At 47.9% G+C, this 27,619-nt stretch overlaps 1 protein-coding gene across 1 annotated transcript in view; it reads left to right on the top strand.

Annotated features, from left to right (window-relative positions):
• Positions 1-3,085: 3,085 nt before the first annotated feature.
• Positions 3,086-27,619, top strand: part of LOC102071098 (uncharacterized) — a 31,687-nt gene continuing 7,153 nt past the window's right edge. Inside the window, exons 1-4 of the mRNA XM_074545522.1 lie at positions 3,086-3,275; positions 3,524-4,028; positions 9,274-9,388; positions 9,525-9,835. Of these exons, the coding sequence (XP_074401623.1) occupies positions 3,086-3,275; positions 3,524-4,028; positions 9,274-9,346 (768 nt within the window). The 3' untranslated portion in view covers positions 9,347-9,388; positions 9,525-9,835. The remainder of the gene's footprint in view (positions 3,276-3,523; positions 4,029-9,273; positions 9,389-9,524; positions 9,836-27,619) is intronic.

Raw genomic sequence — 27,619 nt, 5'->3', positions numbered from 1 at the left:
ATGTAGGGGAAAAGGGAAGCAGCAGTGAGTGTTCAGATGTCTGTGGGCTCAATAGGTTGTTGGAGAGCCATAGTCTGCACAATAAAAATGGATGCTAACTGAATTTTGATGTGCAAGAGCATGTCTTTAATTTGCAAGGTATTTTTTAATTAAAAGGTAAATAGCATTTTTTATTCTTCTCACAGATCGAGAGCAGCAATAACACCTACAGAGCTCTCAAGACACCTTAAGAACTTTGATGCATCTGGTCCATGGGGTAGGTACATTTAACAATTGACTAAGTGATATTTTTTGTTTTTACACAATATTGGTTATTGCTTCTAAAAATTTCTAAACATCGGTTGCAAGATATTAGATGAAATCTGTAAAATACTCAACTATGAAAGTGTGGTGAAAGTCCCTCCCCAAGTATAATTGCCTGGCAAGACATTTACAATGGTGCAGATGACTTGCATTAAGCCAGGACTTCAAGTGAATATGAAAGTGCAAAGTCTGTCTGCACAAGTTGTGTTCAGACCCTTCTACACACAGGCCTCACAGAATGCTGCAGAGCAGCACAGCTTCTGAAGGTTCCTTTTCTTAGCTATATCCTCTCCTTCAACACAAGCCTCCAAGCGTTATAGTTCATTTCCTCTAAGGCCTTTGAGACTCAACACCCTATTACGGGTTTGGGGCAGTTGTAGTTCCTCCAGCAGAACCCACCCCCTGGCCAGGGTGCTCCTCACTCCCCACATGCTGAGGCGAGTCCACGGCTGCACCCACAGAGAAGCTCTCTGAGGGTTTCACACATTTGTCAAACAGAGCAGCTGAAGCCCAGAAAGGAACCGAATGGGAAGGCAGTGCCAGCAGTGCCCCCAGAGGTGGGTGTTGAGTGTGGCCGTGTCACCCTGCTCACCTACACGGCTGCACTGTGAAACCTGAGCATCTTCTGCAGGCGGCTCAGCAGCACTCAGCAGCCACAACTGCTGTGGAGGGGAACTGCCCAGCTCTGAGAGACAGATGCCTCTCTTGCCAGTGGTCTGTAGGGACAGCATCTCCAGGTCAGCTTTTCCAGCGGGGAGCCCAGCAGCTCACATTTTGTTAGGATTCTTGAAGTGAGTACAATGGCTGGGAAGAGATGCAGGCTGCTGACACCAATCTCTCTAATATGTTAAAGCTGGATCATGTTCTGCTCAGAGGGTCTGATGGTATCAGCCTCCAGAGAATCAGTGTCTGACACTCCCAGTCTGTTGTTCATATTGGTTTGGTCTCAGCTGAGCTATTTCTAACAACGAAGAACATATCTGAGCGAGTTACAATTTGCTGTAATCATATTTTTCCAGTTTTTCTCTGTGATAATTACTCCCATAAATATTATTGCTTCACCTCAGCTCAACAGAGTGCTCTCTGTTTCTGTGCTCAGTCTCAACCTTCCGTACTTGGATTGCTGGGGAAGAGTAATGATAGCATTTGTTGCTACCAGAACCACTCCAGCTATGGGGCTGTTGGGGCTTCCCGAGCTAGTTCTGTTTTTTCACAGTATTAGCTGTTAAAAATTGCCTTCTGATTTGAAAAATGTTGAAGAAAATGCATTAAATTGCACCTATGTTTAAATTAATTAGTTAATGATAATGATAGTAATAATAAAAAGGTTTGACTTGGTTTTCAACCATGCAGAGACTTGCAAACCAGAAGCCAGGACGCAGATTTTCAGTGAAATGTCTCTGGCTTTACTGCTGGTCCCTGGGCTTAGTTTAATGACAGAGAGTGTTTTTAATGTAATCAGTGGGCTGAGGACCTCTGGAATTCCAGTCCCTAGCAGGGATACTAAAAGTTTTTCTGATAGACCCTTAGAGCCTAAAGACTTTTTAAGAGTATTGTCTATTTTTGACTGCTGGTTAAGAGTTACAGAAACATTTCAACTTCAAAGTGCCAGGCACCAGCAGTACCTAGAAAGGAGGTGCTTGGTCTGAGACCTTAAGGTGCAAGTGAGTACATGGAAAAGAAAAAGAGGCAAGAATAGGAAGATTGCTGTTCCCATTTTAAAAGTGGTGAAATGTGGCAGAAGACTAAAGGACTAGCTAAAGTTACCTCTGTTGCCTATGGCAGACCTGGCATTCGAAGCCACGTCTCCAGATTTCTAATGTACCCTCTTAACTACAAGGCCATTCTTCCCCTCCAGGAAATGATATATAGGTATATAAATGTGCATTGATGTAATGCCAAGTTATAAACCACAAGCCTTTCAGAACTCATGTCCCTGATAGATTACAAAAGAACTTGAAGTCAGGAGAATTGTGGTTTGTCTGACCTTATGCTAATCATTCTCCCTACTTGTGTCTTGGTCAAACTGAAAATGGATAGAATAATGAACCCTTTTGAAAACTGTAATTTCTGGGTGTTGGTCATGACCCAGTTTTTATAAGTTGCTAGGATATGAGTATAATCAGGGAAATGAAGATTCTATCTTATGAGACAAGACCGAAAAGCTTGATTTAAACAAAAGAAATGATGAGAAGGAATATTAGTACACTGTGAGGGGAGTAAATATCAGAACTAATTAAGTTCAAGGACAAAATTGGCATCCGAACAAATGGATATAAACGGGCCCCTAATAAACACAGCCTGGAAATCTTAAACCAAGTTATGAGATTCAGGAACAGTTTTCCAAGGGTAATGGTAGGGAGAAAGTAAGGGCTTTCAAATGGATCTCAATCAGTTTGTGAACTGGGTATCATGCCTGAGAAAACCAGAGAACCAGACTATCAGTCCAGGCGAGTCCAGTGTCCCCAGGAAAAAGCCAGGACACCACCAGGATCAGGTGGTGTTCTGGAAAAACATTGTGACTGGCTACTTCTGTCTCAAATTCCATCATGTGTGTTTTGTTTTTTAGGCTCCTCAGTTCAGAATCTCTTCAATTCCCTGATTATCTCACCAGCCTCGCACTTGAGATGTTATTCAACATTTCCAGGTAATCCTTCCCTGCTCTCAAGAGCTGATGCAGGAGCAGACCTGGAACAGGTCAAAGTAACATTGAACAAGGAACTCCTCGTGTTGGCTGCTGAGGATGGGAGAGCGGGGTGGTGGCAGGGGCGAGCAGGGGCAAATGGCAGGGCAGCGTTCCTCTCGAACGGCTGAAGCCTCTGTGCAGAGGCTGGACCCTACCCCCACGGTGCAGCCCTCTGGAGGGGACGGCTGCCGAGAGCCTGCTGGCAGTGCCTTCCTTCCCGAGGGCAGGCGACCGCTCCTGCTGCTGGAACAGGAGAGCGCAGATGCTGGCGCGGCCCCGCACCCTCGTTGTGCTGCCACGGGAAGGGGGGGCTGACCCGGTTCCCCTCCTTTCCCTGCCCTGCCTGTGCCCACACCCTCGTCCCCGGCCGTCACCCCGCGTGGGGACATGGCCTCGGGCGGGGCCGGGCGCGGCGGGCGCTCCTCGGGCGGGGCCGGGCGCGGCGGGCGCTCCTCGGGCGGGCCCGGCCCGGCCCGGCTGCGGCCCCGTGCGCGGCCAGCAGGGGTCCCCGCCGCTCCGCCCCGCTCCGCGCAGGCGGGCTGAGCCCGGGGGCGGCCCGGCCCCGCTCCGCGGGCACCGGCACACCCGGCAGCGCCCTCCCCCCGCCCGCCCGCGGCCCCCGCCACAGCGGCGGCGCTGCCGCGGCTCCGCTGGTGCGGGACGCGCCGGCCGGGCCCGGAACGCCCCCGCGCAGCTTCCGCCCGGCGCGGCTCGGGCCCGGGAAAGCGGGACGGGCGGAGCGGCAGCACCCGGCCGGGATGGGCGGCGGCTGCCGGGAGACAAAAGGCCGGCGCGTGTCCGCCTCTGCGGCAGCGCGGGGTGCGCGGCCGCTGCCCCTCCCCGGGCCGCCTGCGGCAGGGACCGGGGCCGCCGCCTGGCCGCAGCCCAGCCGCCCTCCCCGCCTCGCTGCGGCTCCGGGAAAACACCGTCATATGCGAAGGGTGATAGGCGGCAGCGCGGCGCAGGCAGCCCGCGGGGGCAGGCGGTCTGTGCCGAAGCCCGTGTGCAGTGTTAACCCCGGGCAGCAAGCGGAGAGAGGGTAATGGAGCGGGTCCTTACAAACCCGTGTGTAGGTGTGATGGGAAAAAGAAAGGGAGCGGCCACCTTTTATTAGGCACTGAATTATAAGTAGCAAAACCCCAACGCCGTAACACTGTGCTGGTTGGGGTTTTATTCTCTGGTACAGCATTCTGTTCGTTACCGTGTAAGCGGAGCCGATGCGTGCGGAGGCACGGCAGAGCGTGACTGCCGGAGCGGCACCGGGCGGTGCCCAAAGTTCCCGCTGTCCCCGCAGCAGCAGGAAGCAGCATCCCTTTGGGTTGAGGGGCTGGGGCGGAGGGAGGGAGGGGCTGCTGCCGGGCTGCCCCCTCGCAGCCGCCGCCGCAGCCCGCCTGGCTTCCCGTGAGGTCTCACTGGGATCGGGAGTGAGAGAAGCAAACTCTGAAGTTGTGCCCGAAGAAAAGTTGTCCGACTAGAGAAGTCGGGGGGATCCCGAGTGTCGCCACCCGCTCAATCCTGTTTGGTCCTGGGTTCTTCCTGCTTTTTCTGCAAACCCAGGGGAAGGGCAGGGTTTGCCTAGGAAGCTTGCCGTAGTCTTATGCAGACAAGGGGAGAAAGGAAACGACACGTCTTCAGAGCGGCACCTCGCCTTGTTCAGTCTTCTCATCTCCTGGCCAGGGTTGGAATGGAGGCTGAGGGCGGCCTGAGCAGTGCTGGTGCCGGCTCTCCCCACTCGTAGCCCCTTCTAAAGAAAACACGTCTGAGCCCTCATGGTGAAGAACCAAACCCAACGAAAGTTGGATCTTTTTCGGAGAGGGGCCGGGGGTGCCGAGCCCGGCGACTCCGTCCGCGGAGCGCTCGACAGCGGCGGAGCGCTCGCCGCGGCTGGGACTTGACCTGCAGAGGGCAATAGTTGGACGCAAATGCCAACAAAGGCAGCGGGGCTCGCTGGCTCGGCGCCGCGGCCGGGACCCGAGAATGCTGTGTAGGTAGGCAGCAGTGCTTAATTAATGTATATTGAAACAAAAGATCGGGTAAAGTGTTTGGTTTGTCTTTAGGCTACGTTTTTAAGGCTAATCTTAATTCATAACTGTTAGACTTCTTTAAAGATATTAACACAAACTTCCAGGAAAACCATGGGGTTGACTCCACAATTACCCCAAATGATAATTGTTTACCGGAACGTTTACATTCAGCTGCTTGGATTCGTATTTTTTGCGTTATTATTCTTTGCGACTCAGACAGCAAAGATGGAAACGAAGGGGAACTTTCCTAATTGTTGTAGCGATTGTCAGGGCGACCGCGCAGACTTTGTGGGAGGAGGCGGCAGGCGCCCGGCGCGGCGGAGCGGGGCCATTGTGTGCGGGGCCGGGCCCCGTTCAGCACCGGCGGGCGGACAGCTCCGGCCCGGCCCGCAGCCTCCGCTCGGGGCGGGCGGATGGGAACTCGCCTCCGCCTGCCCTAGTAGTCCTCCTCCCCGCTGGTAATGGATGCATCAGGGAGTGGAAAAGAGCTCACTTTGTCTCCCCGTCGGTGCGTGTAGATGCGGCTGCCGTAGGCGTCTGTGGCTTGTATACATACATGGCTTTAATAATTACACATAAGGCTCTATAACCTCGTAATTCAGGGAAGACTAGAAAACGCGACCAAATTGGAGTGTTGGCAGCAGGGGTGATTGCAGGTCTGCATGCATACTCTTCCCAACTCGCCGCCCCCTCCCCCCCCCCCCCCCAATCATATTTATCTGAGATTATGTCAAATTTCAGTGATCGGAAATGTCTTGCCCAAGCCCTATTCCTGCTGGAAAAAGTCAAAAGGGTTCCTGGCATTAACTCGACCTTGCATCATTCCTGATGAAATTAGCAGAGCTACTTGTTTAGAGCTTTGCTAAGGATGAGCTTTGGTGACAGTAAGAAGTAAGGAATTTGGGGTTTAACCCCACGTCTGAGCAGGATCCGTCTGCTTTCACTGGCTGCAAAGCCTGAGACCAGCACTTGAAAGCGCCTTAAACCCGCAGTCCATTTTTCACTTGTCTTTGAGTGCAAGCGATGGGAATTGCTAACCTCGGCTAAGAAAATTTCATTTTCCCCATCCTGCTAAACGGTTCTGGTCGACATATGTTTGTTATCAGAGAGAGGTGCTATGAACACAGAGCCATTTTCTTAGCAGCTCTTTGACTCTGTGTTACCATAGTCCCACACGGCATTGGTCCTTTCCCGTTGGGAAGTCATGAATAAGAGACTATGAAGCTTGCACGTCAGATCTTCCTCAATTAATCCACCATTAGCATGTTCGGGATCCTCTACTGGATGGTTAACAGCAGCTTTGGTAACTGTGTGCTGTCCATACCCAATTATGCTCTGCTAAAAATGAACTCTGCAGAAGAACCTTCCTGAGCTGTCAGTGTCTCCCGTTTTCCTATTTTAACGCTTGTGTGTAGTGGCAGGCGACAGATGGTGTAGATCAGATCGATTTGATTGCATTAGGCGATTTTTTTTTCCTCCTCTCCCCCCCGACTCCTTTTCTGGAAGCCCACATTCATCTGAGAGGCGATCGCCGGGGACATGGGAAGCAGGAGCAGCCGCCGATGTGTGAAAGCAACGAGACATGGCCAGCCAGAGGCGCCGGGGTCCCTTCACGGGGTTTGTTAACATGGTAATCCGGCACCAGGAGAGAGAGCTGCTTTCTGCTGCCTGGAGCCCATTCCCCATCACACATCAGATGACTCCCTGGCTTTACACACAGTTGGAGTTCTGCTCGAAACCTGGATTTAAAGGGTAAGCGCTTCAATAGAGGTGGATTTCTGGTGGTTACTCGGGTAGGTGGCAAAAGAAGCGATCTTCTAGCAATTTTAAAAAGAGGCTCCCTTTGAGTGGGCATGAATATTTTCTTTCTTTCTTCTCTCTCTCTTTTTTTTTTCCCCTGTGCCCCCTCCCCTTTGACCAGCGAGCCCCCTAATTCAGAACAATTTCTCACACGGAAAGACATCGCGCCTCTCTGTTGATGGATGGGGTCAACATCCCCCCCTCTGAAATTTGCTTTTCGTGGAGAGCCCGAGCTCTGCTCAGACCTTCGCTCCTGATAGCTTAATTGTTTTAATTCCCTCCATCCGATCCCCTCCCTTCTGTGTGTGCGTCCCCCCTCCGCGGGCACGGCAGAGGAGGCGGAGGTGCCCCCCGGGGCCCTTCCCCGGCCCCGCCGGGCTGGCGCTCCGGCACCCGGGCTCTTTTTGCGCGGAGCGGAGCGGCAGCGCCGATAAACATGGCTTTCCGGAGCCAGTGAACAAAGGTATTTAGTGCCGCGGCGCGCCGCCACGGGCACCTCCCGCACGGCGCGGAGAAGGTGCGGGCGGGCAGCGCGGCGGGGGCTCGGTGCCCCCGTGCCCGGGGCGTGCGGCCGCCGGGAGCGCGGGGCCGGGGCGGGCAGGGGCGCGGGGCTGGCAGGGCCCGGCGGCGGCAGCGGCGGCTCCGGGAGCGGCGCTCGGCGCTGTCCGTGGCCGCGGGTGCTGAGGGGTCCGCGGGCGGGGGTGCGGCGGGCCGGGCCGGGCCGGTGCGGGGCGGTGGGGCTGGGCACGGGAAGTTTCGGTAGGCGCTGTGTTAGCGGGAGTACTGGGGGGGCTGTTGTTCGGGGAGGGGAAGGGCAGTGTCAGGTGGACACAGCGAGCACAGCGCTGGCGCCGCGCGGGGCTGCTTTTCCCCTAGAATCGCATTCTTTAATATTAAAAAAAAAAAAAAAAAAAAAAAACCCAAAAAACAAACAAACAAAAAAACCCCAACCCTACGCCAAGTTTGGATTTTTGCCTAATTCTCGATGCATTTGTGGAGCGCCTCCCAATTTCGGAGAATATCAGTCTAGGGTATCAGTGTAGATTGTTTTCGCCATGACTCGGTGCATTTCACTTTTTCAAACGGCTTTTGTTCAAGTTGAAGGAAACCCACTGCATCAGTTATTTGAGTTCCAATGCCAGCTAATGGGGTTACAGCCTTCAGTTTCACAGCGGGGAAAAATTACAGTGTTTGTTATTTACTTTCCAGCTGCCATTTAGAATACGACTAGAAAGCTTGCTCTGTTAGAGGATACAGGAAATAAAACCTAAAATGAGATTAAAATAGAGGAGAGTGTGTTGGAAATAATTTTTAAATTATTTAAGGTAACGTAGCTATCAAAGTATTTATTTTCTCTTTCTCTCTTTGTTTTTCTCATTTCTTTCAAATTCAAGTAAGAGTATGTGATACAAAACAAATGCTGTCTTCTCGTATGTTTTCATAGGAAGCATAGTGGTAATACGTCAACGGAGGCAAGGGCTCATGTTAAGGAAGAAATCTGTAGAAAAAGCAAGCATCTTGTATTAATTTCAGTTGGAATCTAATCAACAAGCTGGTCAGTCACCGAGTGCAGTGGATAATGAGGGCTGTGTGTGCTGCATAATTACTCATGGCTGAAGAAGTGCGGAGTACCCCTGCTCTGCGCGGGTTCGGACCGTGCGGTGCTAATTTCATTGCCCCCTCCCCACCACTCACACGGAAGCTGTTCTCAGCATCAAGAGCCGGGGTGAAATAGCACGGAGAAGTTCCTTAGCGCTAGGCGAAGTGTGCAGTGCCATGACGTTGCAGAGATCCTTTCTATTTAGTTGGCGAACAATAAACGTTTATTATCACCGCGGCAGATCATCAGACAAAGCTTCCCCCTCCTGCCTCCCCCAGGCACGAGCGCTGCTGATAAGGGAACTGCTCCGGGTGACAGGCAGAGCCGCAGGCGCCTTTCGGAAATAACTTCTTTTATTATTGTTATTTTTTCCCCCGGTTCGCCTTTTGCAAACCTTGGCAGGGCGGCGGCAGGTGTCGGGGCGGAGGTGCGCTGCCGCTGCCGCCGCCCCCGCCCGCGCCGCGGAGCCGCCTGCCCGGCTCGGCGCTCGCAGCCGCCCGGCTCCGCCGCTCGGGCACACGCGGGGAGCGGAGTGCGCTCAATCTGTACTTTGAAGCCTTTTTCGCCTTAGGTTTTGATGGCTCTAGGAGGCCTGACAGAGGAGTGCCTCTGCTGAGATCGGAGCCTTTGCTATTTTTTTCCTTTGATTTTTTTTCCCCCTCTCCATCGCCTTCCTTTCCGCCCTCCCTCCTCTCGGTAGCACATCGAGTCAGTGTGAGTCAGGACTTGTAAAATGCATTTCCAAAGCCCAGATGAAAAGTCTCTCAGGCGTGTCTGCTGCTTTATCGGAGCCTTCCCAAGCCCACCTATGCAAACAGATTTGTAATATTTGTGTGCTTAACCGTGCATCTCTTTTACAGGAATCTGTTGCTGCGTATGACATCTCTTGCAAGCTCCCAGAGAGAATTGATGGAGCATACAGCTAGGGAATAGGATACCAGAGAAGCACAGAGAAAGAATCCAGGCAATCACCAGGTAAAGTCAGCCTTACTTTGATTTATTTCCTTTCATCTCGCCTGCAAGCTCTTGCCCGCTCCAGTAAGGGAGCAGGAGAGCAGAGGGACTGTACGTGTGTGTATTAAATGCCTACTCCTCTCGTTCGCTTCCTCAGGATGGGAAGGTTCAGCGTCCACTGGATATGGGACAAGATCGCTTGGCAACCCTTGTGGATTCTCCTTCTTCTGGAGGCGAATTATAGTTATGGATTTATTGTCCCGGTGCAGCACTTCCACCAGCAGCAGCAACAGCAGCAGCTTTCTGACTCTCTTCGGTGACGGGTATTCTTGGGTGGATAATACGGATTACGTTGTTATTGCTTAAGAATACGCGTAGTCGAGGAGAGTACCGGCGGCGGGCAGGCAGGCAGGCAGCGCGACCGCCCCCAGCCCACCAGCTGGCTCCTCACCTCCTCTAGTTGCCAAGGTAGCACCTTTTCCATCTTTTCCTACGCTTTGCAATGTTTCATTCTGTGTCTCTGCCCGGGCGGGGGGAGCTCGAACGCCCTGTCTCTTGCGGAGGGGGTGCCCGGAGTGTGTGTGTGCGTGGGAGCAAGCCCAGGGCTGGCCCAGCTCCTCGGCAGAGGGTGGCCGGGGGAGCCGCGGCCGCTGCGGGCTGCGCCTTGGCGGCCAGCGCTCCTTAGGCTGCTCCGGGGCCGGGGGGAGGCTCTCGCCCCGTGCGGGCAGCCCCGGTGCCCCGGCACTCGGTCGGCAGCCCCAGCCCGCTCCGTCCGCGGCCCCTCGCCCCTCTCCGGCGTGGGGCGCGGATGGGGATGCGAGGCGGCCGGCCTCGCCCGCCAGGGCTCCCTCCCACCGGGACACGGGGTGCCCGCAGGGCCCCGGCTCCGTCCGCGCCCCCGGCAGAGCCCGGGCTGCCGCCCCGCCGGCGGGCACGGCCCCGGGCCCGCAGCAGCCGGGCCGTGCGGGGCTGGGGTGCCCACGGGCGGGGAGTGCCGAGCACCCCGTGCTAGCGGGGCCGGGGAGGGACACCCGCACGGCCAGAGCGCCCCACGCCCGGGGAAACTCCTCTTCCCCGGCTGCCGAGGGGTTCGGCCATGCAGCGGGGCCGCTCCTGGGAAGCAGTTGAGGCCGCTTGCTTTCAATGGGAGCAATGCCCCTGTTGCTCTTTTATCCTCACCCTGCAACCTCGGGAGGGCAGGATTAGGAATCCACCTTCACACCAGCTCCAGCCCAGCAGAGTTTATCAGCTTCGGAGGCCTCAGATTGAGACACACATTCAGGGCCAAAGCTGAGGGGTTTTTTTCCCTCTGCAGCTCAGGTGGTGGCTTATTTGTGCCCTTTTTCTAGAGTTTAGGACTCCTGAAATGCTACTTGCATCTGGACAGGTGGGAGACACAACTAAGGGAAGTTGATTCCCATAACTGGCCAAGACGTGCCCCATTGCTTTAACACAGAAAAATTGCATCTGTCCTTCTCTCCAGTCTCAGCAGCAGGGTACAGGATTTGGTTAAAACCCTGATCAGTCTTTCAGATGTTGTTCTTAGGAAAATCCAGGCATAGCATTCATAGTTCTGGTCTTTTAGCCCTTCTCCTCTGCCCACAGTCCTGGCAGAGAAAAGGAGCAGGGTGTGATCGTGCCTGTGTTTTGTCATTCAAGGCCTCTCCACATGTCCATATCATCCCAGGTCTTGTTGCCATGAAGTCATAATTGTGAGACCAGATTTCAGCCTTAAGTGAATTAGATCAGAAGCCATTTTAAAGCAAGACCAGGAGTCCTGTGATAAGACAGCCTTTTTGAATGCATCCTTCCCCAACCTCAGCTATGATGGGGCTAGGAATGATTTTTAATGTGGCCAAGCCAGACGTGGGGTGATCATTGAGCGTGCAAGGTGGGCTGATGGAGAATGTCTTCCTCTCTGTCTCTTGCTTAGAGATTGAAAGGCTGTCGATGTTCTACTTAATAATTTCCAGCAACTGCCAAAGCAATCTTAGTCTGTTGCCTTTAGTAGTGAGTGGAGCGCTCGTTGTAACACAGACGTGTGGATCTGTTATTCTTTAGACACATCTTTGATGCTAGCACTCTGATCCTTGTGTTTCTCTAATACCACTTGAAAGCAGATTTTTTTCCTTGTAGTTTAGTATGTTCAACAGCCTCAGAAATAATGTTAAATTATGCTTTTAAAAGACACGATCCGCTGCTAAATCATAGTCAGTTCAGCACCGTAACACAGCCACATTCACAAGTGCTGCAGGAACAGCGATAAAACACTATTTTAAAATCCAGGTTTGTATGACAAACCTTCCTCTGGTTTTACAGAGCTTTTAGTTTACGTTTTCCATTGAGTCACGACTTAGAAAATTATTAAGAGTTCCCATTTCATCACATAAAGGGTGTGGATTTGTTTGCTCTTTGCTTGGTTGAGTACCTTGTGTAGTATGTATTGGACTGGTACCCGTAAATACAAGCGTAGCAAATGGTTCTTCATACTGGGTTTCTTCTAGTTGCTTTCTGTAAAGCATGGTGAGATGGTTTTGCTGAATAATGCCTTAATGACAGGGCTGATGCATTTTTAATGCATGTACTCTTTGTCATTGTCAAAATTAACATTTTGATGATTGTAGATTTCTCTTCTCCAAAATCTTTTGGGAATTGATATGCTATGAGGATTAAAAGAGTGAAAGTGTAGGATCTGACTGGAGAAATACTTGATATGCTCACCAAAATGATTCTAGAATATTGTGTAAATGCTCAATGTGGACTCTTGGATGATGTTTCCCAATAGCATGACCTCAGAGGGACTCCCCCCATTTATTAGCAGTTCCAGGGGTCTGTCACATATACATATAGAAGGACAGAAGGGGTCATTTCTGAACAGCAGACATCTAAGTAGTGACTGTTCATACTATGGGTCTGATCCTGGCAATGCATGCAGCTTCCGTGGGACTGCTCAGGAAAGCAAGCTTGCTCGCATTGAATCCAAAATATTTAGGGCCAAATCCTACTATCCAGTGCAATAGTGAAATCCCAATTGATTTCTCTGTGGGAAAGATTAGACCCCTTCTGAAAGAGATTTTTTACAATGCTACACTTCCTACTTTGCTTTAGAAATTGCAAATCCTGTGTGCTAAAAAAATTAACTCTAAAACCTCTCTGCTTCTAGTAGTTTAATGATATTTCATTAATGGAAAAAATTACTCTAAAAGTTTATAGTGGAACATAGTAAGAAATTACTTTATAAATAAGGGGGTTTAATTGTACCAGTATGAGCAATTCCTAAGACATTTTAGAATGAGGTTTGTGGCAGAACCAACTGTGCTTTAACAGCTATTTTGGTGAGGGCATATTTAATTAATTCAGAATGCTAAGTTTCTGTTTTAAATGGATTTTGTAATCTGCATCCTGGTAGAAAATTAAATTAAAAAATTACCCCAAAAATAATTACTTGAACTTAGCCTTGTCTTTAAAGGCCATAATCCTATGAAGATTTATATCTCTGGGTAATTTTCTCCTCTGGAGTAGCCTTGGAGGCTGCTGCCATAGGTAAGTCTTTGTCACGCCAGGGCCCCCAGAGCGGCACAGGCGGTTGGTGGCAGAGCAGACACTGGTGTGGCAGCAGCCCTGGTGCAGCGCAGGTGACACTGTGACATGGCTGTCCCCCACCCTGCTCTCCCTTCCCAGAGCAGGGAGCTGCCCATGGGCCGTGTCCCCGGGCACAACGGGCACGTCATGCCCCATGGCAGGAGTGGGAGTACCAAGAGTCGTTTTGGTCCCTGCTGTCCTGGGCAGGCAGGGTCACAGCCCTGCCTGGGTCTGCCCATAGTGAGAAGCATTTCTCTGCTTAGCAGTACCCTAAATTAAGTGCTAGGGACTGCCATTGGACTTCAGGTGCTCTTTCCAGAAATAACTAAAGTTACAGCCCTTATGTATGTATATATCCCTGAATAGTATAAATATGCATACATACACACAGGCACCCCTCTCTGAATTCAGAGAGGCTAGAGCATAGCAGAAAAGCCCCATTCTCCCAGACCTGACTGAGGCACAACACCCACTCACCTCAGCAGGGGCTGCGCTGTTGCAGTGTGTACTTATGACCTGTGTTATGATTCCTCTTGCTGCTGCAAATTTGCCTAAAATAAATGTTCACAGTGTTGCATGTAGATGTGTACAGTCATGCAGATGCTTTTACTTTCTGCTTTTAAGACTACATATGATTTTGAGGGGAGTGTAAGTTTTCTTACCATAACAAATTATTCTCTTTCATGTTAGTTTAGGTGGCTTCTAGTGTTCATAGGGTTTTCTTGAGGAAGCTGAAAACATCTATACATCCATACAGCTCCACACATATTTTGCAGCTGTGAGAATAAGCTAACCAGCCTTTTTCTCTGCCTTTTTACATCACGCTAGCCATAATGTGCACAACAAATTTTTGTGCACTTTTTAAAAATAGATCACCTCTTTACATACACAAAAGGCTTTTTCTTCTCTTCCTTTTAATAGATTACTATTTTTCTGAAAAGCATTGCCCCCAGGTATTACCCATAGCTGTTATGACACCCCATTATTTAGTGTTGTACTGGTAAATCATAACACTCATTATTAAGAGCCATAAATTTTTACCAGAATCATCATCTACGTCCTGAAAGCTTTAATGGTAGAAACATTTCCTGGGCTAACGCCCATGATGATTACATGCTTTTTATTGCTATCATTTAGTAACCAAATTGCTCAAAAATCAGAGGACTTGATTATCCCATACCTGCAATGCATAGTGCTATTTATAAATGTTGGCTCGATAATAACAATGACTCAAAAGAAATTTAAATGACAGGCCAAAAATAAGTAGTCTAAAAGTAAAAAACCAAGCCAGAATTCATAGAGGTGATAGAAAGAGTCTGACTGCAAAGGACAGAGTGGATCCTGAGGAAGGTAAAGAGAAGAGTTTAGGAGGTGATGGTAGAAGGTAGATGTGACCTAGCTTTTTCAGAGTCAGAGGAGAGGTGAGGCACCAGGGACTGTAGGTGAGGAGGCATCGCAGTGTGGCGCTGGAAGTATGTACCAGAAGTGTTGAAACCAGGGCTGGAACAATACACAAGTTTGGTAGTTTGCTTCCTGGTAAAACAGTATCTAGTTATAAGCAGCCAGCAAAAATTTAGGTGAAATGTTCCAGAAACTAGAGCGGGTTGATTGATGGGAAAAATAAGAGCCTTGAATATATACCTGAAAGGTGGTTTATATATGTATTTATACACACACACACACACACACACACACACACATATATATATGTGACTATACATATCTAGCCAAAATTACATTATAATGCCCATATAGATAAATGAAATGAGTATCCTTCTTTTGAAATCATTCTCCTGCAGAAACCAGCAGGAAAGCAGTGTAGCCTGGTGTGTGCAAATTGGCCTAAAAGCTATGTATGGAGAAAATGCGGCATGGCTATCAAGAAACATTTCCTTTCAATGAACCCAATACCCCTCTAGCCAGTGAGGATGATATAAAGCAACAGAGCAATCTCCAGGCAGGAAAGCCCTTGCCTGGGAGATGTAAAATTAACTTGGCCAAGACACAGCAAGCAGTGGAGGACTGGAGAGCTGTCTGGGGAGGCCTTCTTGCCTCTGACTGCTGCAGCACAGCTCCGTAGAGCTGAAATGGCCCTGATAATTTCTCAGCGCTTTATACCACTAGAAAGAAAGGGCTAGGCCCACAAGAGGTAACTTTCACTTTCCAAACTACTCAGGAGTATTTCAGATTAAGTAGATCTTTTATCTCTTTTGGGATCAGTTGTCACCACCGTGTTGTTCTGTATCAGCTCATCTGAGTTGCACGTGATGTACACCCCTTTCACATTATTGCATGAGGCATGAAATGTTGGAAAAATATAGCTGACTTTAATATTAATGGCTGATTCATAACCTTGTTTGTTATATTAGCGGTTCCTTTACTAAATCAGGACAATACCACAAAGTTTATTAATGATCACAGGTCAAGCCAATCTTTTAAATCATTGGAAATCAAAGATAAAGTGATCAACATGGGGCTGGTCTCTAATTGGAGAAAGAGGAACATTCTGAACCAGAACAGTACAGCATGCAATTGTGCAGCCTGTTACCAAAAAAAGAACCATCTCACTGCATCTTACAGAGACATTTACATAGATAATGTAGATTTCATATGACTACTTTTAAATTATCTGATAGTAAGAGCGGTGCAAATATTCACATTCTCCTAAAAGATAAAATAAAAATCAAATAAAAAGGCATCAGTAATTACTGCATTGTTAAGGATATTTTTTTTTCTTCAATTTAGGTGGAAAATAGTAAGAGCAGGGGGAGGCTTGATCCTTCTCACCATCTGAAAACTCTTCCTTTAACAATCATTCTTCAGGAGATAACTTACCTAGTTACTCCAAGAAAATGCATCTCCTGTTACCTCTTCATCAATTTGCCATTATATATTCTTCTGTTTTACAGTTTATCGCTTGCTGTTTTACTGGAGCAACACTTACTACAGTCTTGATGCTCTAGTTGTTAAAAATGACCACTATGGTAAAAACTGTTTCTTGTTCCCCTGCCTTCCTCTGCTGTCTTGCTGTCTCCCTTCCTGTTCACAATATACGCAAAAGATTTGAGAGGATGGAAGGGATTTTCTGTCTCAACATGTTTTATTTTAGAAATCTCAGGATCATTTAATTTCCTAGTTTTTTTGATGAAGGTCTTGAACTATAGAGGAGAGCAGTGGAATCTTTCTCAGACCTCAGCTTAAGGGGTGGTGATTTTTCCATTTTTAAGAAAGAGACCTTTTTCCCCAGGTGTTTGCCAGGGTCTGAGTTATGCAGAACATAGTAACAAAATTACCTTCAAGGTTTCAGTACAATCCTTTCTGTTTTTACTTCTCATTGTCCTTTGTTGTGTTGTGACATCTTGTGGCTGTTCTATCATGTGTGACACATGTGATAACATAAATCCATTTGCCTTCAGTTGTTCAAAGAACCCCTTGATGAAAGCTGAATCTGCGAGTCCCCGCTCTAGGAAGCAAGAGCCAAACCCACTCCCTTTTGCTCTTCTTGTTTAGATGCTTGTCATTTCTGTCTATTTAAATTCTTACCAGCAAAGGAGGCAGGGCCAGTCTAGACCTTTGGTTAGAGATGAACATAGACACGTTTAGTTTTCTTTTTCTGGAGCTGCAGTGAGGCGGTGCTGCTCACTCTGTTCCAGCCTCCCTGGTAGAGAGGGAGGAAAAACTCCAACGGGGGAAAGAATGCTGAATGGGTGGGATGAGAAATCCAAGGAAAACAAATCAAATAAATAAATCTACACACACAATACCTAGCTAGGCTTTTCAGGTTTTAGTTTTTATCAAATGCAACTCTCTTTTAAGTATTCCACATTTCTTGAATGCAAAACTTAAACATGTGCCCTGTAGAAAGGCTCAGAACAATAGCTCTGCTTTCTCTAATAAAATCTCTCTTCTGAGATTAACTCTGGAGCTAGCAGTGAGGTCAGTGTTTCATTTCATATAAGTCAGCTCATGCTGACAAGGGTCTGGCCTTCTTAGTGATGGGCCGTTTGCTGCTCAGAAGTGTGAAGAATGGCTTTCTGAAATATCGATATCTTGCCTTCACTAGAGTTCATGATCAAATTTAGCTGGCAAGTATCAATGTGCTACAGCCAGACTGCAGGGCTGAGATGCTCAGGCTTGGGCCAGCTGCTAAGGTCTGCTTCCTAAATCAGAGGCTAACTCTTCCATTAGTGTAAATCAGTGGTTTATAACGATGTCAAATGAGATTTGTGTCAGAGTGGCCCGGACTACAGCCCGGTCTTGGGATTTGAAAAGGAATGGAAAAATTAGGCTGCGACCATTAGAATTCTTTTTTCATTTGGTTTTGTTGTGCATATTTGTGAATGTGCCTATACACATGTGCACACACATGCATTTTGTTCCCATGGACTTGTGGCCATGTGGCTGCCATTTAACATGGACCTAAGAGCACAGAATCTTCCTCCCAGTGTGGTTTGATTGACATGTGCAGAGATCTCACATAAAGGCTCTGGGATCCCGCTTTTCATCCATAAAAGGAAAGCAGGCAAGCTTCATCCCTGGCTAAACCCTTTGCACAATATACATCAATAATGAGGCAGCATCTATTTATACATTGCTCACTGGAAATGACTGAATTCAGACAGAAGTTGGTGAGGCAGCCTGAGCTCCACCAGCCTCCATGGAGTCTATTGTTAGTACCCAGGATGACTCCTCAGGCAAATGGAGAAGAGAGGCACGATTTGGAGCCTACCATGCCACGGGAGGAATACCAGCTTCCACACTTGGCAGGTGGTGTCTCCACTCAGAGAATGCCTTCTCTGGCTCTGCCAGAACCTGGCAGTCATGGAGGAGGAACGCAGGAGAAATGGTTACAAGAGCTGCTGCTCCCCAGGAAATGGAATGCTGACTTAGGTTTACCCACAGGGTGAGACCTCCCTGCCTTTTTTCATGAGAAAAAGACATGTCCAAGAGAGAATGGGAGGAAGGCAGTTCTACCTTCATACACACTGATGCTGTCTTGCCCTGTTGTTGCAGAAGGTTTTCAACAATATTTCTTTACCAAGAAAAAGATGGATGCAGTAAAAAAGCCCCATTCAGCGTTATGGCATTGGTTAGGTATGTCTGTGTGCCGATTGTCCACCAACATCATCTGTGATGATGAAATCTGGCTTGTCTATGAGATATTTATCATAAATAAGGTACTCAGAACTCCTTAGCAGAGCACAATCCAGACAGTGCTTTTGCTCCATATCCTTCTTCACTCCTGCTTTCCTCTGTGGCTCTTGTGTACTTTGCCCATATGCTCTGAAGCTATTTTGTTTTCAGTTTTATGTACGTTTTATGTAAATTAGAAGAATCAAGCTCCTCTGCTTGCTAAATTATAAATTGAGTGGAAATTGGCCGACTCTCTTTAGACTATGTAAGTTATACAAGATGTAAGTAATCAAGCTCAGCAGGCTGGGCTGGGGAGGGAAAACACGTCAATAGCATGGGCCACGTGAGCTGTGTCCGTGTGTCTCCGTGCGCTGCTGTTTGCTTTTGCAGCCTCAAATATCTCTTTGCTCTAAAGTGCCAATCCAGCTCCTTTCAGACCATTCTCCAAGATGTAGGTTTATTGCCTCCTTTGGTAGTTTGCTTGGTGTATTCAGTACGCCTTGTATAAATGAACTGCTCTTAAATGCCTGTTTCCACTCTCTTGCTTTAGGATCAGAGTAGATTCAGACTGCCTCCTCTGGGAGCACTGATTCATTTTCCTTCCCTTCTTCCCCTGTAAGTTAAAATGCCTGTTGATTTTAATGTTTGTCTCCTTGGCTTACTCCCTGCTTTGGCTCTATTTCCCCTACCCCACATTGCTTTTCATATGCCTGAATCTTGCCCTGGGTTATCTTTTCCTTAGTAGCCCACTGCAACCTCACAGAGTAGGACTGTGGTGCAAGAGCAGGAACCTGGCACTGGCTGGCAGCCTGTCAAACACTGCCAGGAGAGCAGGGAATTTGGTTGATGTCTTGGGTCTTGGTGAGATGGTGGAGAATCTGCTGCACGGCAGAAAAGACAGTCTCACTGTAACCTGTTAGGCCACCAGTTAGACAAGTTTTTAGAAAAAGGGGCTTTAAATCAGACACCTAGGCCTATCTTTACATAAGCTGGGTAGGACCAGTGTTATTATGAGCAGATATAAGTACCCCTAAGAGATGAGACTGACTGTAGTCTCAGCACAGACAGGCATTGGCTGCAGCAGCATCCACATGCTGCCAGAGTGACCAGAGCAGCCTTGTGCTGTGGCCAGCAGCCCGTCCACCCCAGCAGCACCAAGCTGCATCTGGGCAGAGCTTGGGGTAGCTCTGCTCTCTGTCTTTTAGCTCCATGCCAGGCAGAGAAAAGCATCTTCAGTGTATCACAGTTCTTATCAACTGACCAACATTTTAAAGCCGGCATCATGGAGATTGAATCCCATTGCCATGGAAAATCCAGGTTAGAAATTTATTGCTAGGGGTGGGGAATTGAGGGCATTGGGTGGGCTCTACAGCCATGGTCCCAGGCACAGACCTCTAGCAGGCAGCCTGTTCCCAGGTACTGCACAGCCCTCTGTGCTCTGCTGACTCTGGCAGGGTTGAAGTGTGTGCTCAACAAAAAGGAATCCCGGATGAGCAGTCAGATGGCTTTCAGGAATCTCAGGCTAGGACTCACAGGGCTCAAAGGAGACCCTCTCTGCTCAGGCTGTGTCCTGCAGTTATTTGAGTTTGGGCTCTCTTTCACTGAGTTCATAAAATGCATACTTTTTCTTTTAATTCATTAAATACTTTGATTCAGTGATATACCTTCAGAATGGGGTTTGTTCTGTGCAGTCAAATCTTTACTGAGGATGATAAAATATATTCAACCTGCCTTTTTAGAGCTGCTTCTTTTACTTCAAAGGGTAGGCATAACCTTTTGTTTCCTGGTGTGATTTTTACTGAACCTCTGCCTACCTTATTTATCAGGCCACATAGAAATTTATTACCACTTGTATTTCCAAATAGAAGACTCATAGATTGGTAAGTAGTCTATAAATCAAGCTGCTATTCCTTGAAACTCATAAAAGGATGATTTTGATCCATGGAATCGCTAATTAAAGCTGCTTTTCAATACCCAAAAATTAAGTTAACAGTAATTAATGTAGCCAGCCTGGAACCTTAGGAAACTACTGCCAGCAAGTGTCTTTTGGTGCACTCAAGAGGATGCGGTTTGATTGTTGGCACCAACAGACAGGTTGGGAATTGTAAACATGGTAATTAGCAGTAAGTTTCTGGATCTCAACTTGCCAGACTGGCAGTCTGATTCTTGGAGTAGTTGTCGCATGGGAGGAGGGAAAAACAAAGTAAGGGAATTAGAGCAACCTTGCATTGCTCCACCAACATATGCCACTGGACCAATGTTTTTCTTGGCAAAGATCTCTGACAAGGCGCTTAAAGGCAGCATTGCAGCCCTACTGCAAACTGTGAACCTCACTGCAGGCATCAACCAAGCAACTGCCTCTGGCTCTTCTCTTTAAACTACGAGTGTTGCTCCATGGTAAGGAATTTCAGAGTCTGAGATCCTTCCACTCCACCTCTGTGGTGGAGCACAGTGTTGATAAGGTTATCAACAATAATGGGATTAAAAGAGTTAAAATCCAGCTTTTGCGGTAATCCTGGAGTATTCTATTGTTGAGCTATCAAAGATTAAGGTTATAGTAACCTTATTAATCCTTGGTGTAGTGTAAATAAAAAGGAAATGTCAACCTTAATTCCACCATGAAATTAAATCTTCACTTCTCTAAATGATGATTCCAATGCAGCTTACTGCGGCCAATGTGGTTTATGAAATTGCGTAACCCATGTGAATTTAAGAAATCCAATCTGAGAGACAAAGGGGTGATAAAACATGGCACTTGTTTTGTTTTAAATGAAAAAAAAATTAGTATTCATTCAGCTTGGATGCCTGCAGAAACTATACCTAGAGCCAAAAAAGTATGCAAAGAATTAGGAAGGGACTGTGAATGCTCATGGTGTACATCCGTGTGAGGCAGAGAATGCAGCTGCCAGCCCGCAGCAGATCAGCCATCCCTGTGCCAGAGAGCAGCCACAGCACTGCTGGTGCTGTCCTGTTCCTGTCCCCTGCTTGCAGGACACGGGGTGGCCTTTTCAGTGTCTCAGTAGCAGGGACAGGGTGCCCTGACACAAGCATTGAGCATTGATCCGCTTGTGCTTTCAGTGCCAGAGACAGCATGATGAAAACCAAAAAATAGCAGAAATGAAACGGTTGCTGAACCTTCTGCAGACAGGAAGCCTTCACAGGTGCTGGTGTGAAGGGCACACGTTTTCCTGGCTAAGGTGATTTCTAGAGGGGTGGGAGTTGCCTTTTTTGGCAGTGGATAGTTTCCTCCTCATTTGTGCTGGGCACGGCCCCTGCTCACCCTACCCACAGAGGTTGAACCTATAAGTAGGTCTGAAACTGCCTCTGGGACCAACTACCTGAAGAGCGGGAAAGACAGACAGACTGAGCTGTGCTTAGAAGTCAATGGGATCTGGTCCAGGTAGATCTGTGTTTCTTTGTGCGGAGCAGGTGGGGAATTACAGTAAGCAGAAGTGGGCTGAGTAGCCTTTGTTATGCTTTTTTGACTTGGAGGAGAAAAAAAGCAGTGGTAAAATGGGGTGATTCAGAATGATTCTGCATATTAAGTATCTCAATCACTCACTCAAAGTCTAGGAGAGTGGTAGTTAAATATCAAGGAGCTGCCTATAGCAGGAATTGAGCTCTCTGGAGGGCAAAAGACATTGTGAGAGAATAAGAGATGGTTTTAGAGGGGCTGTTCCCAGGGAAAGGGGCTTTCCCATCTGCCCCATGGTTTCTGCATGTTCTGGAAATTACTGGGTTTGTGGACTGATAGAGCTGGAGAGTGGACATGTTCTGCATCTTCGTATTGTTTGCTCCAGTTCTCATAAACTCTGATACAGTTGCATAATGAAACTCAGGCTCATAAAAGAACTCATTTAAGATGGGTTTTTTCCTTCTTCACTCACTGAATCATGCTCTTCTCTGGTGTGAATTGTCCCAGCTCCAGAGCGTGCACCGGTTCAGATGTGCCCGCTGGGCCCTGGGCTGTCTCCATCCCCTCTGCAGCTGCAGTTGCTGCCACAAACACAAATTGGCTCGCTCTGGCTCCTCTTGTCTTTCCGCAGCGTAGGAACAGATAATGGGCCCATGGGGTTGTTCAGAAATATTGCTGGTTTCCAGTGCTAGCATAATGGTCCCTTCTAGGTAGTATCCCTTTCCTGGACAATTTCCCAGTAAAATAGTAAATGGCAACTGCAGAGCAGTAAAGGCAATGGCATATTTGTTTGACTGACATTTCAGAGCCTGCAGAGCAAATGCAATTAGGATCCACAGTGTGCTGCAGTTTCCTTCCTTCATTTCCATGCCTTGGAAGAACTACTGTTAGGATCAGCTGAAGTTTGGTCCCTGCTACCTTAGAGTGGTGGAGACGCTCCAGGGATGGAAGGCAGCGTGTGCCCAAGCCTGTGTGAGCACCCTTTGGATTGGGACCAGTCAGGACCTCAGAGGGCTCAGGTGGGACAGGAGCTGCTGCCACTCCCCTGCTGGCACTGCAGCCCCGGCAATAGTGACTTTGTTAGTGGGTGTGCACCTCCCCTGGACTCAGCAGAGCTGACACCAGGGTGGCTCTCTGGCACTAACCCTGCACTTCTCACTGGGGAAATCTCTGTCCATGCCCATGGGTCCGTGCTGGGCAAAGTACCACAGGGTTTGGGCTACCCTGGCCTTCACCAGGGGCAGCCAATGGTTTATTTGGAGTATTGCAGGATTGACAGTTGATGTGCTTTGAGCACTTTGATACAGACTAGGCAGCAGAAAGAAATGTGAAAAAACTGACGATAATTATTCAGATTTGCCTGAAGGAGGTAATTGGAAACAAATTGCTACTAAGAGCCATGGCCATGGTTAATTATGGTGAAGCACTGTGGCCACGCACCTGAAGGAAAAGACTGCTAGAGGACAAATGGGGATTAAAATTGTTTTTGCCTGGTGGAGAAAGAGGGTCTCGGTGATATAATTTGGTTTGGAGGGTTATTCTGTAGCTCCTAGATTCTGACATGAAAATCCAAGCCTGCGGAGCAATGCTTTAATGGCTGGAAATAATGCAGCCAGCGATGGCAGGAGCAGGTGTGGCTTGCCTTGGTGGCAGGGGGATGGCCAGGCTGTGTGGCATCCCTTGTGCCACAGGCAGGGCTGAGCTGACCCCCACAGGAGAGGCTCAGGCGGCTGTCACGTCCCCTCTCAGCAGGATGGAGTCTGCAGTGTGCACAGAGCCACCACCCTACAGCCTGCTCCAACTGTGAGTTTTACCTTTCATGTGGAACATTGCTGCCATGCACTGTTTTATTTGCTAGCAAATTTAAACATTGCAATGTCTGCGGTTCCTGGTGCTTCTTGGATGTCTGGAGTCAGGCAGATGCTGATGCCTGGGTGAGCTGATGAAGTGTTTAGCACTGTGGCTCCTCTGGGCACAAGGTCAGGGAAAGCCAGGACGTGGGGTGGCATGCACGGATCTGCTGCCTGGGGGTGACACGAGTGGGGTCTGCCCTTGCTGGGCAGTGGCTCCTCGGGACAAAACCTCTTTGTCTCTCAGAGAAGTTCTTTCCAAAATGTTGTTGCAAGGATTCAGGAGATGAAAACAATGATGAAAAGGATGACCCAATTTTTACTAAATTTCACATTTTCTGGATATTTTGATTCAGAGTTCCTGAAGGGTGAAAAAAAAATAATAAAATTATGCAGCTTCCTCTATCTGGTGACATATTCCATACCTGCCTCTTTCAGGACAGATCCTTGCTCCAGGTTCTTGCATATTTCCTTTGTGCTCAGGGAACTCAGTATAGGAGCACACTACAGCCTGTGCTGCTCTGTTTGCTCCCTGTGCCAAGGTAAAAGTGGGGAAAAGACAGAACAGCGTGGAAAATGGGAACCAAAGTTTCTTAAAGCAGTCTAAATGCAGGGCAACCCTGCTGAGTTTGTGATATTATATGAGCATTGGCTGAAACAGGTCTGAGAGTTGGGCCACCCCAATTAGAGCCTCAATTGCAGCATTTCAAAAAGGACATTAAAACATACACATATAGCACAAGTATTAGAATATGAAAATCCCCATATAATCTGACATATGGGAAGAGCCATCACCTGACTCTCTTTGGAAGACAGAGATCTATGATCCTTTGATAGTTTAACATACCCTTATATAGAAAACCAAAACATGCTGATCTGACTTATTATTCTTAATATTATTGACAGCTTTTGGGAAGTTTGGTGTTTTAGCCATTTTTCTTCCTTTACAACAAAATACCTCAGGGCTGTCAATGCAGAAAAGCCTGTCCCCAGACAGTGAGACTGGTGTGACAGTGTTAGGGACATGCAGTCATGCTCCCCTCTGTGGGAGTCTTGCCTGCACGAGAGCTGCAGGCTGTCAGGCTTTCCCCAGTGGAATGGCAGCTCTGCTGCACAGGGTACGTGAGCAATTGCTCTTGTTTTTAACATGTGGGATCATGACTTGCTCTTCCACTCGGTGTTGGGGTTGAAAAATACTGTTGAAAATACAGGAGGCTCACTGAGAAATCAGTGAGTAAACTATCTGGATGCTCCAAATTTAGATATCATGATTGATAAGGGATATAAAATCGATTACTCTTTTTTCAAGCCAAAAGATACTCCGTTGATATGATGCAATTTGAACATGTTTGTTTTAAGAATACAGCTGTATTTTACAGTCAGGTGTGCACCTGTATGCGCAGACACATGTGAATGGAATAACTGCAGTATTCCAGCCCTGCCTGGAGTTAGGTGCTGTAGGAAGCTGTCAGTATGGAATGTACTATAAGTTCCCCAGGGTCAAGCACAGTACCTTTACAATAGCATGGAAGTTGGAGTGGTGCTGTGTGAGAATGTTTTCCCCTACATAAATGTGCAGGTAGTAAATAGAATTTCACAATCCCCTTATTTTCGTTTATTTCCTTTTATTTCTTTAAGCCGAAGGGAAAAATAGGGGGAAAATGGGTTTCCTATGGAAGGAAAAGTTCTTGGCAGGACGACAGCTCTGTGCATGCTCTAAAGGTTAATGGATCCAAGGAGCTGCTGAGCACAAGGTGTGTGTGGTGGGTGGGAGGGGTTCACAGAGAGCCGGGTGGGATCACCTGGAGCCAGGACATTTGGGAGCTCGGGGAGATTGGGTGGTCAGGGTGGTGGGTTATTGTCATGCACAGACACAACCTAATCCGGCAGAAAAAGAACAGATAGCCACATGCTCAAAGCCAATGCCATGCCTGGGTTTGTCCCATGCCGCGCTACTCGGGGTTGGTGCTGAGTGTCGGCGCTGCCGTGCCTTAGTGTGGCTCTGCCTGGAGGCGCAGGGAGGGGTGCCTGGGCACAGCCAGTGCTCCAGCAGCCCTGCAGCTCTGGGGAGCGGGTCTGTGCCTGCCGGGCGGGGGTGCCGCCGTGAGCAGCCGGCAGCAGCAGCGCCGGGGCCCCGCGGGCTGAGCGCGGCTCCCGCAGCCCCGCAGCGGCGGCTCCGCCCGGCCCGGCCCGGCCCGGCCCGAGGATGCGGCTCCAAGGCAGCAGCGGGGCCCGGCTCTCGGCCTTGGATTGCCTCTGCTTATCGATAAAACACAGTGTGGTGTAAGAGGCTTTCCATGGAAGGAAACTGAGAAAGCCAGGAAATTATTTTCTACGGTAAATATTTATATTTATATTATTTAGACTAATACAATCTTAAAAGTTGATGGGGGTTTTTTTCACCCAGAAATTTGGTATTACCTTTAGAATATGAGAGCAGGAACTCACTGGAAATCATGAGAGAGAGGTCTTGGTTAAAGAAACTGCAGCTAAGGACCTCTTTCTTTAGGAATTTACAGTCTTTCTACTGATGGATTCCAAATAGCTACTCTGAAGCTCTGTGAGACTCAGTATGATTTCCAGAGGATACATCCATACAATTATTTAAGCCTGATGTTCACAAGACAAAAGCTTTTGTTGCATTAAACAAATCCCTGCAGTTCTCTGGGTTAACTTGCTGCTCAGTGAGAAGCTGGGGACACCAGATTGCCAAGTGGGTGAGTAGAGGGAATTGGTCTGATGAGCTGAGGAGTCACAATCCAGTACTGAAACCCATGCTGCACCCTCCCTGCCCTGTGCTGTTCTTCAGGCAGGATTCAAGCCTCTGATACCTCAGTTTTCCTGCCCAATTACATGAAATGAGATCAGGAAAAAAACTGTTTACTACAGCGTGTTCTAGTTTTTGGATTCAAACAGATTGCTGTACATTGGGTGTGAAGCTCCCTAATGTTTTTGAAATTATGCTGGAACGTCTCTGACTGACAGCTCTGAGCAAAGCACTTTCTGAGGTTATGTAAATGCCTAAAAAGAAATCTAACCCCAAATCTTAGTTGTGTAGCAGATTTGAGGCCTGTGAATTCTATGCACTGCCAGATTTTAAAGCCCTGCTGCTACCTTACCTTACATAAATACTCATAAATACTTACAGTAAGTGTCCTAAAAAGATCTTTGGTTGCTCAAGTGAGCTAGAAGAAAGCATTGCAGGGCTGCCCCATCTCTACTGGTCACAAGGAACGTGCAATTCTGCCCAGGGCTGCTTCAGCAAGAGTCAGGAACCTGCCCCCCTTCACGTCCAGATAGAGCTGTACATACCAGGGATCACATCCCAGGCAGAGGAAGGAAGTTATTTTCATTTATGATGCCCAGTATCAGGGCAAAGAGACCTTTCCTTCTGTGTCTGTGCTCTAGCATGACGCAGAAACAATTTTAAACACACGTTTATAAATTCCACCCGGGTGTTGCAGCCGTTGCTATGAATCTCAAAATTGTATTCAAGATTTATTAGTATTGGGCTGCTTCTGACACAAGGGATGTGGGGACAAAGAGCAGCAGCTTCTGTGCTATAAGGAAGCACAAAAACATGTCAGTACACTTGTAATTTTATGCCTCTAAATGTTGTTATCCAAATGCCATCATACTTGCAATATTCTGTGTGCATTAAATCTTAGGTGCAGAACCCTATCTTATATCAAAAATGCGAAAGTAGCATCATAGTCTCTCTAATTTTTTTTGTGAGAACCCTTGTTAGCTCCTAGTGCCTTGTCCTTTGTATGACTTAAGGCAGAAAACCAAGAGTTTACTGCATTTTAAAAAGTTCAGAAAGATGTGCTTAAGTTAATAGAAGTCTTTCTTTTCAGGGTTTGAATAGGTATGTAAAAACAAAGGGATTGAATAATTGCAAAGTTGATGTGACAGAGCACTCTAAATAATGGCTGTGATTAGTTTTGTAGAATTGTTCATGAATAATTGGCAAAATGTTTTCTGTATGCGGCAACTTCTAGAACGAGCTGACTCATTATTGCATTTAAGGAGTGGTACCTTGAGTTGTGATCTGATGTTTATTTAAAATTGCAATTGATTTATTTTTTTGGAGAGATTGAATCGGAGTCCTAAAGGACCTGTGGCATTTTTCAAACAAAATACCTGTTGTTTCCTTACTTCTTTGCTGTTTATCCCTAGCTAGGTAAGAAATCAGCACTAAATTAGAACATTTCCCACTTCTCCTCTCCTGAAGGGAGCAGAGGAGAGGGACAGAATGCCTGAGCAAAGGGA

The sequence above is a fragment of the Zonotrichia albicollis genome, chromosome 8 (assembly GCF_047830755.1).
Source record: "Zonotrichia albicollis isolate bZonAlb1 chromosome 8, bZonAlb1.hap1, whole genome shotgun sequence".
Taxonomy (NCBI): Eukaryota; Metazoa; Chordata; class Aves; order Passeriformes; family Passerellidae; genus Zonotrichia; species Zonotrichia albicollis.
Note: the sequence above shows the minus strand (reverse complement) of the source record. Positions and strands in the feature narration are given on the sequence as shown.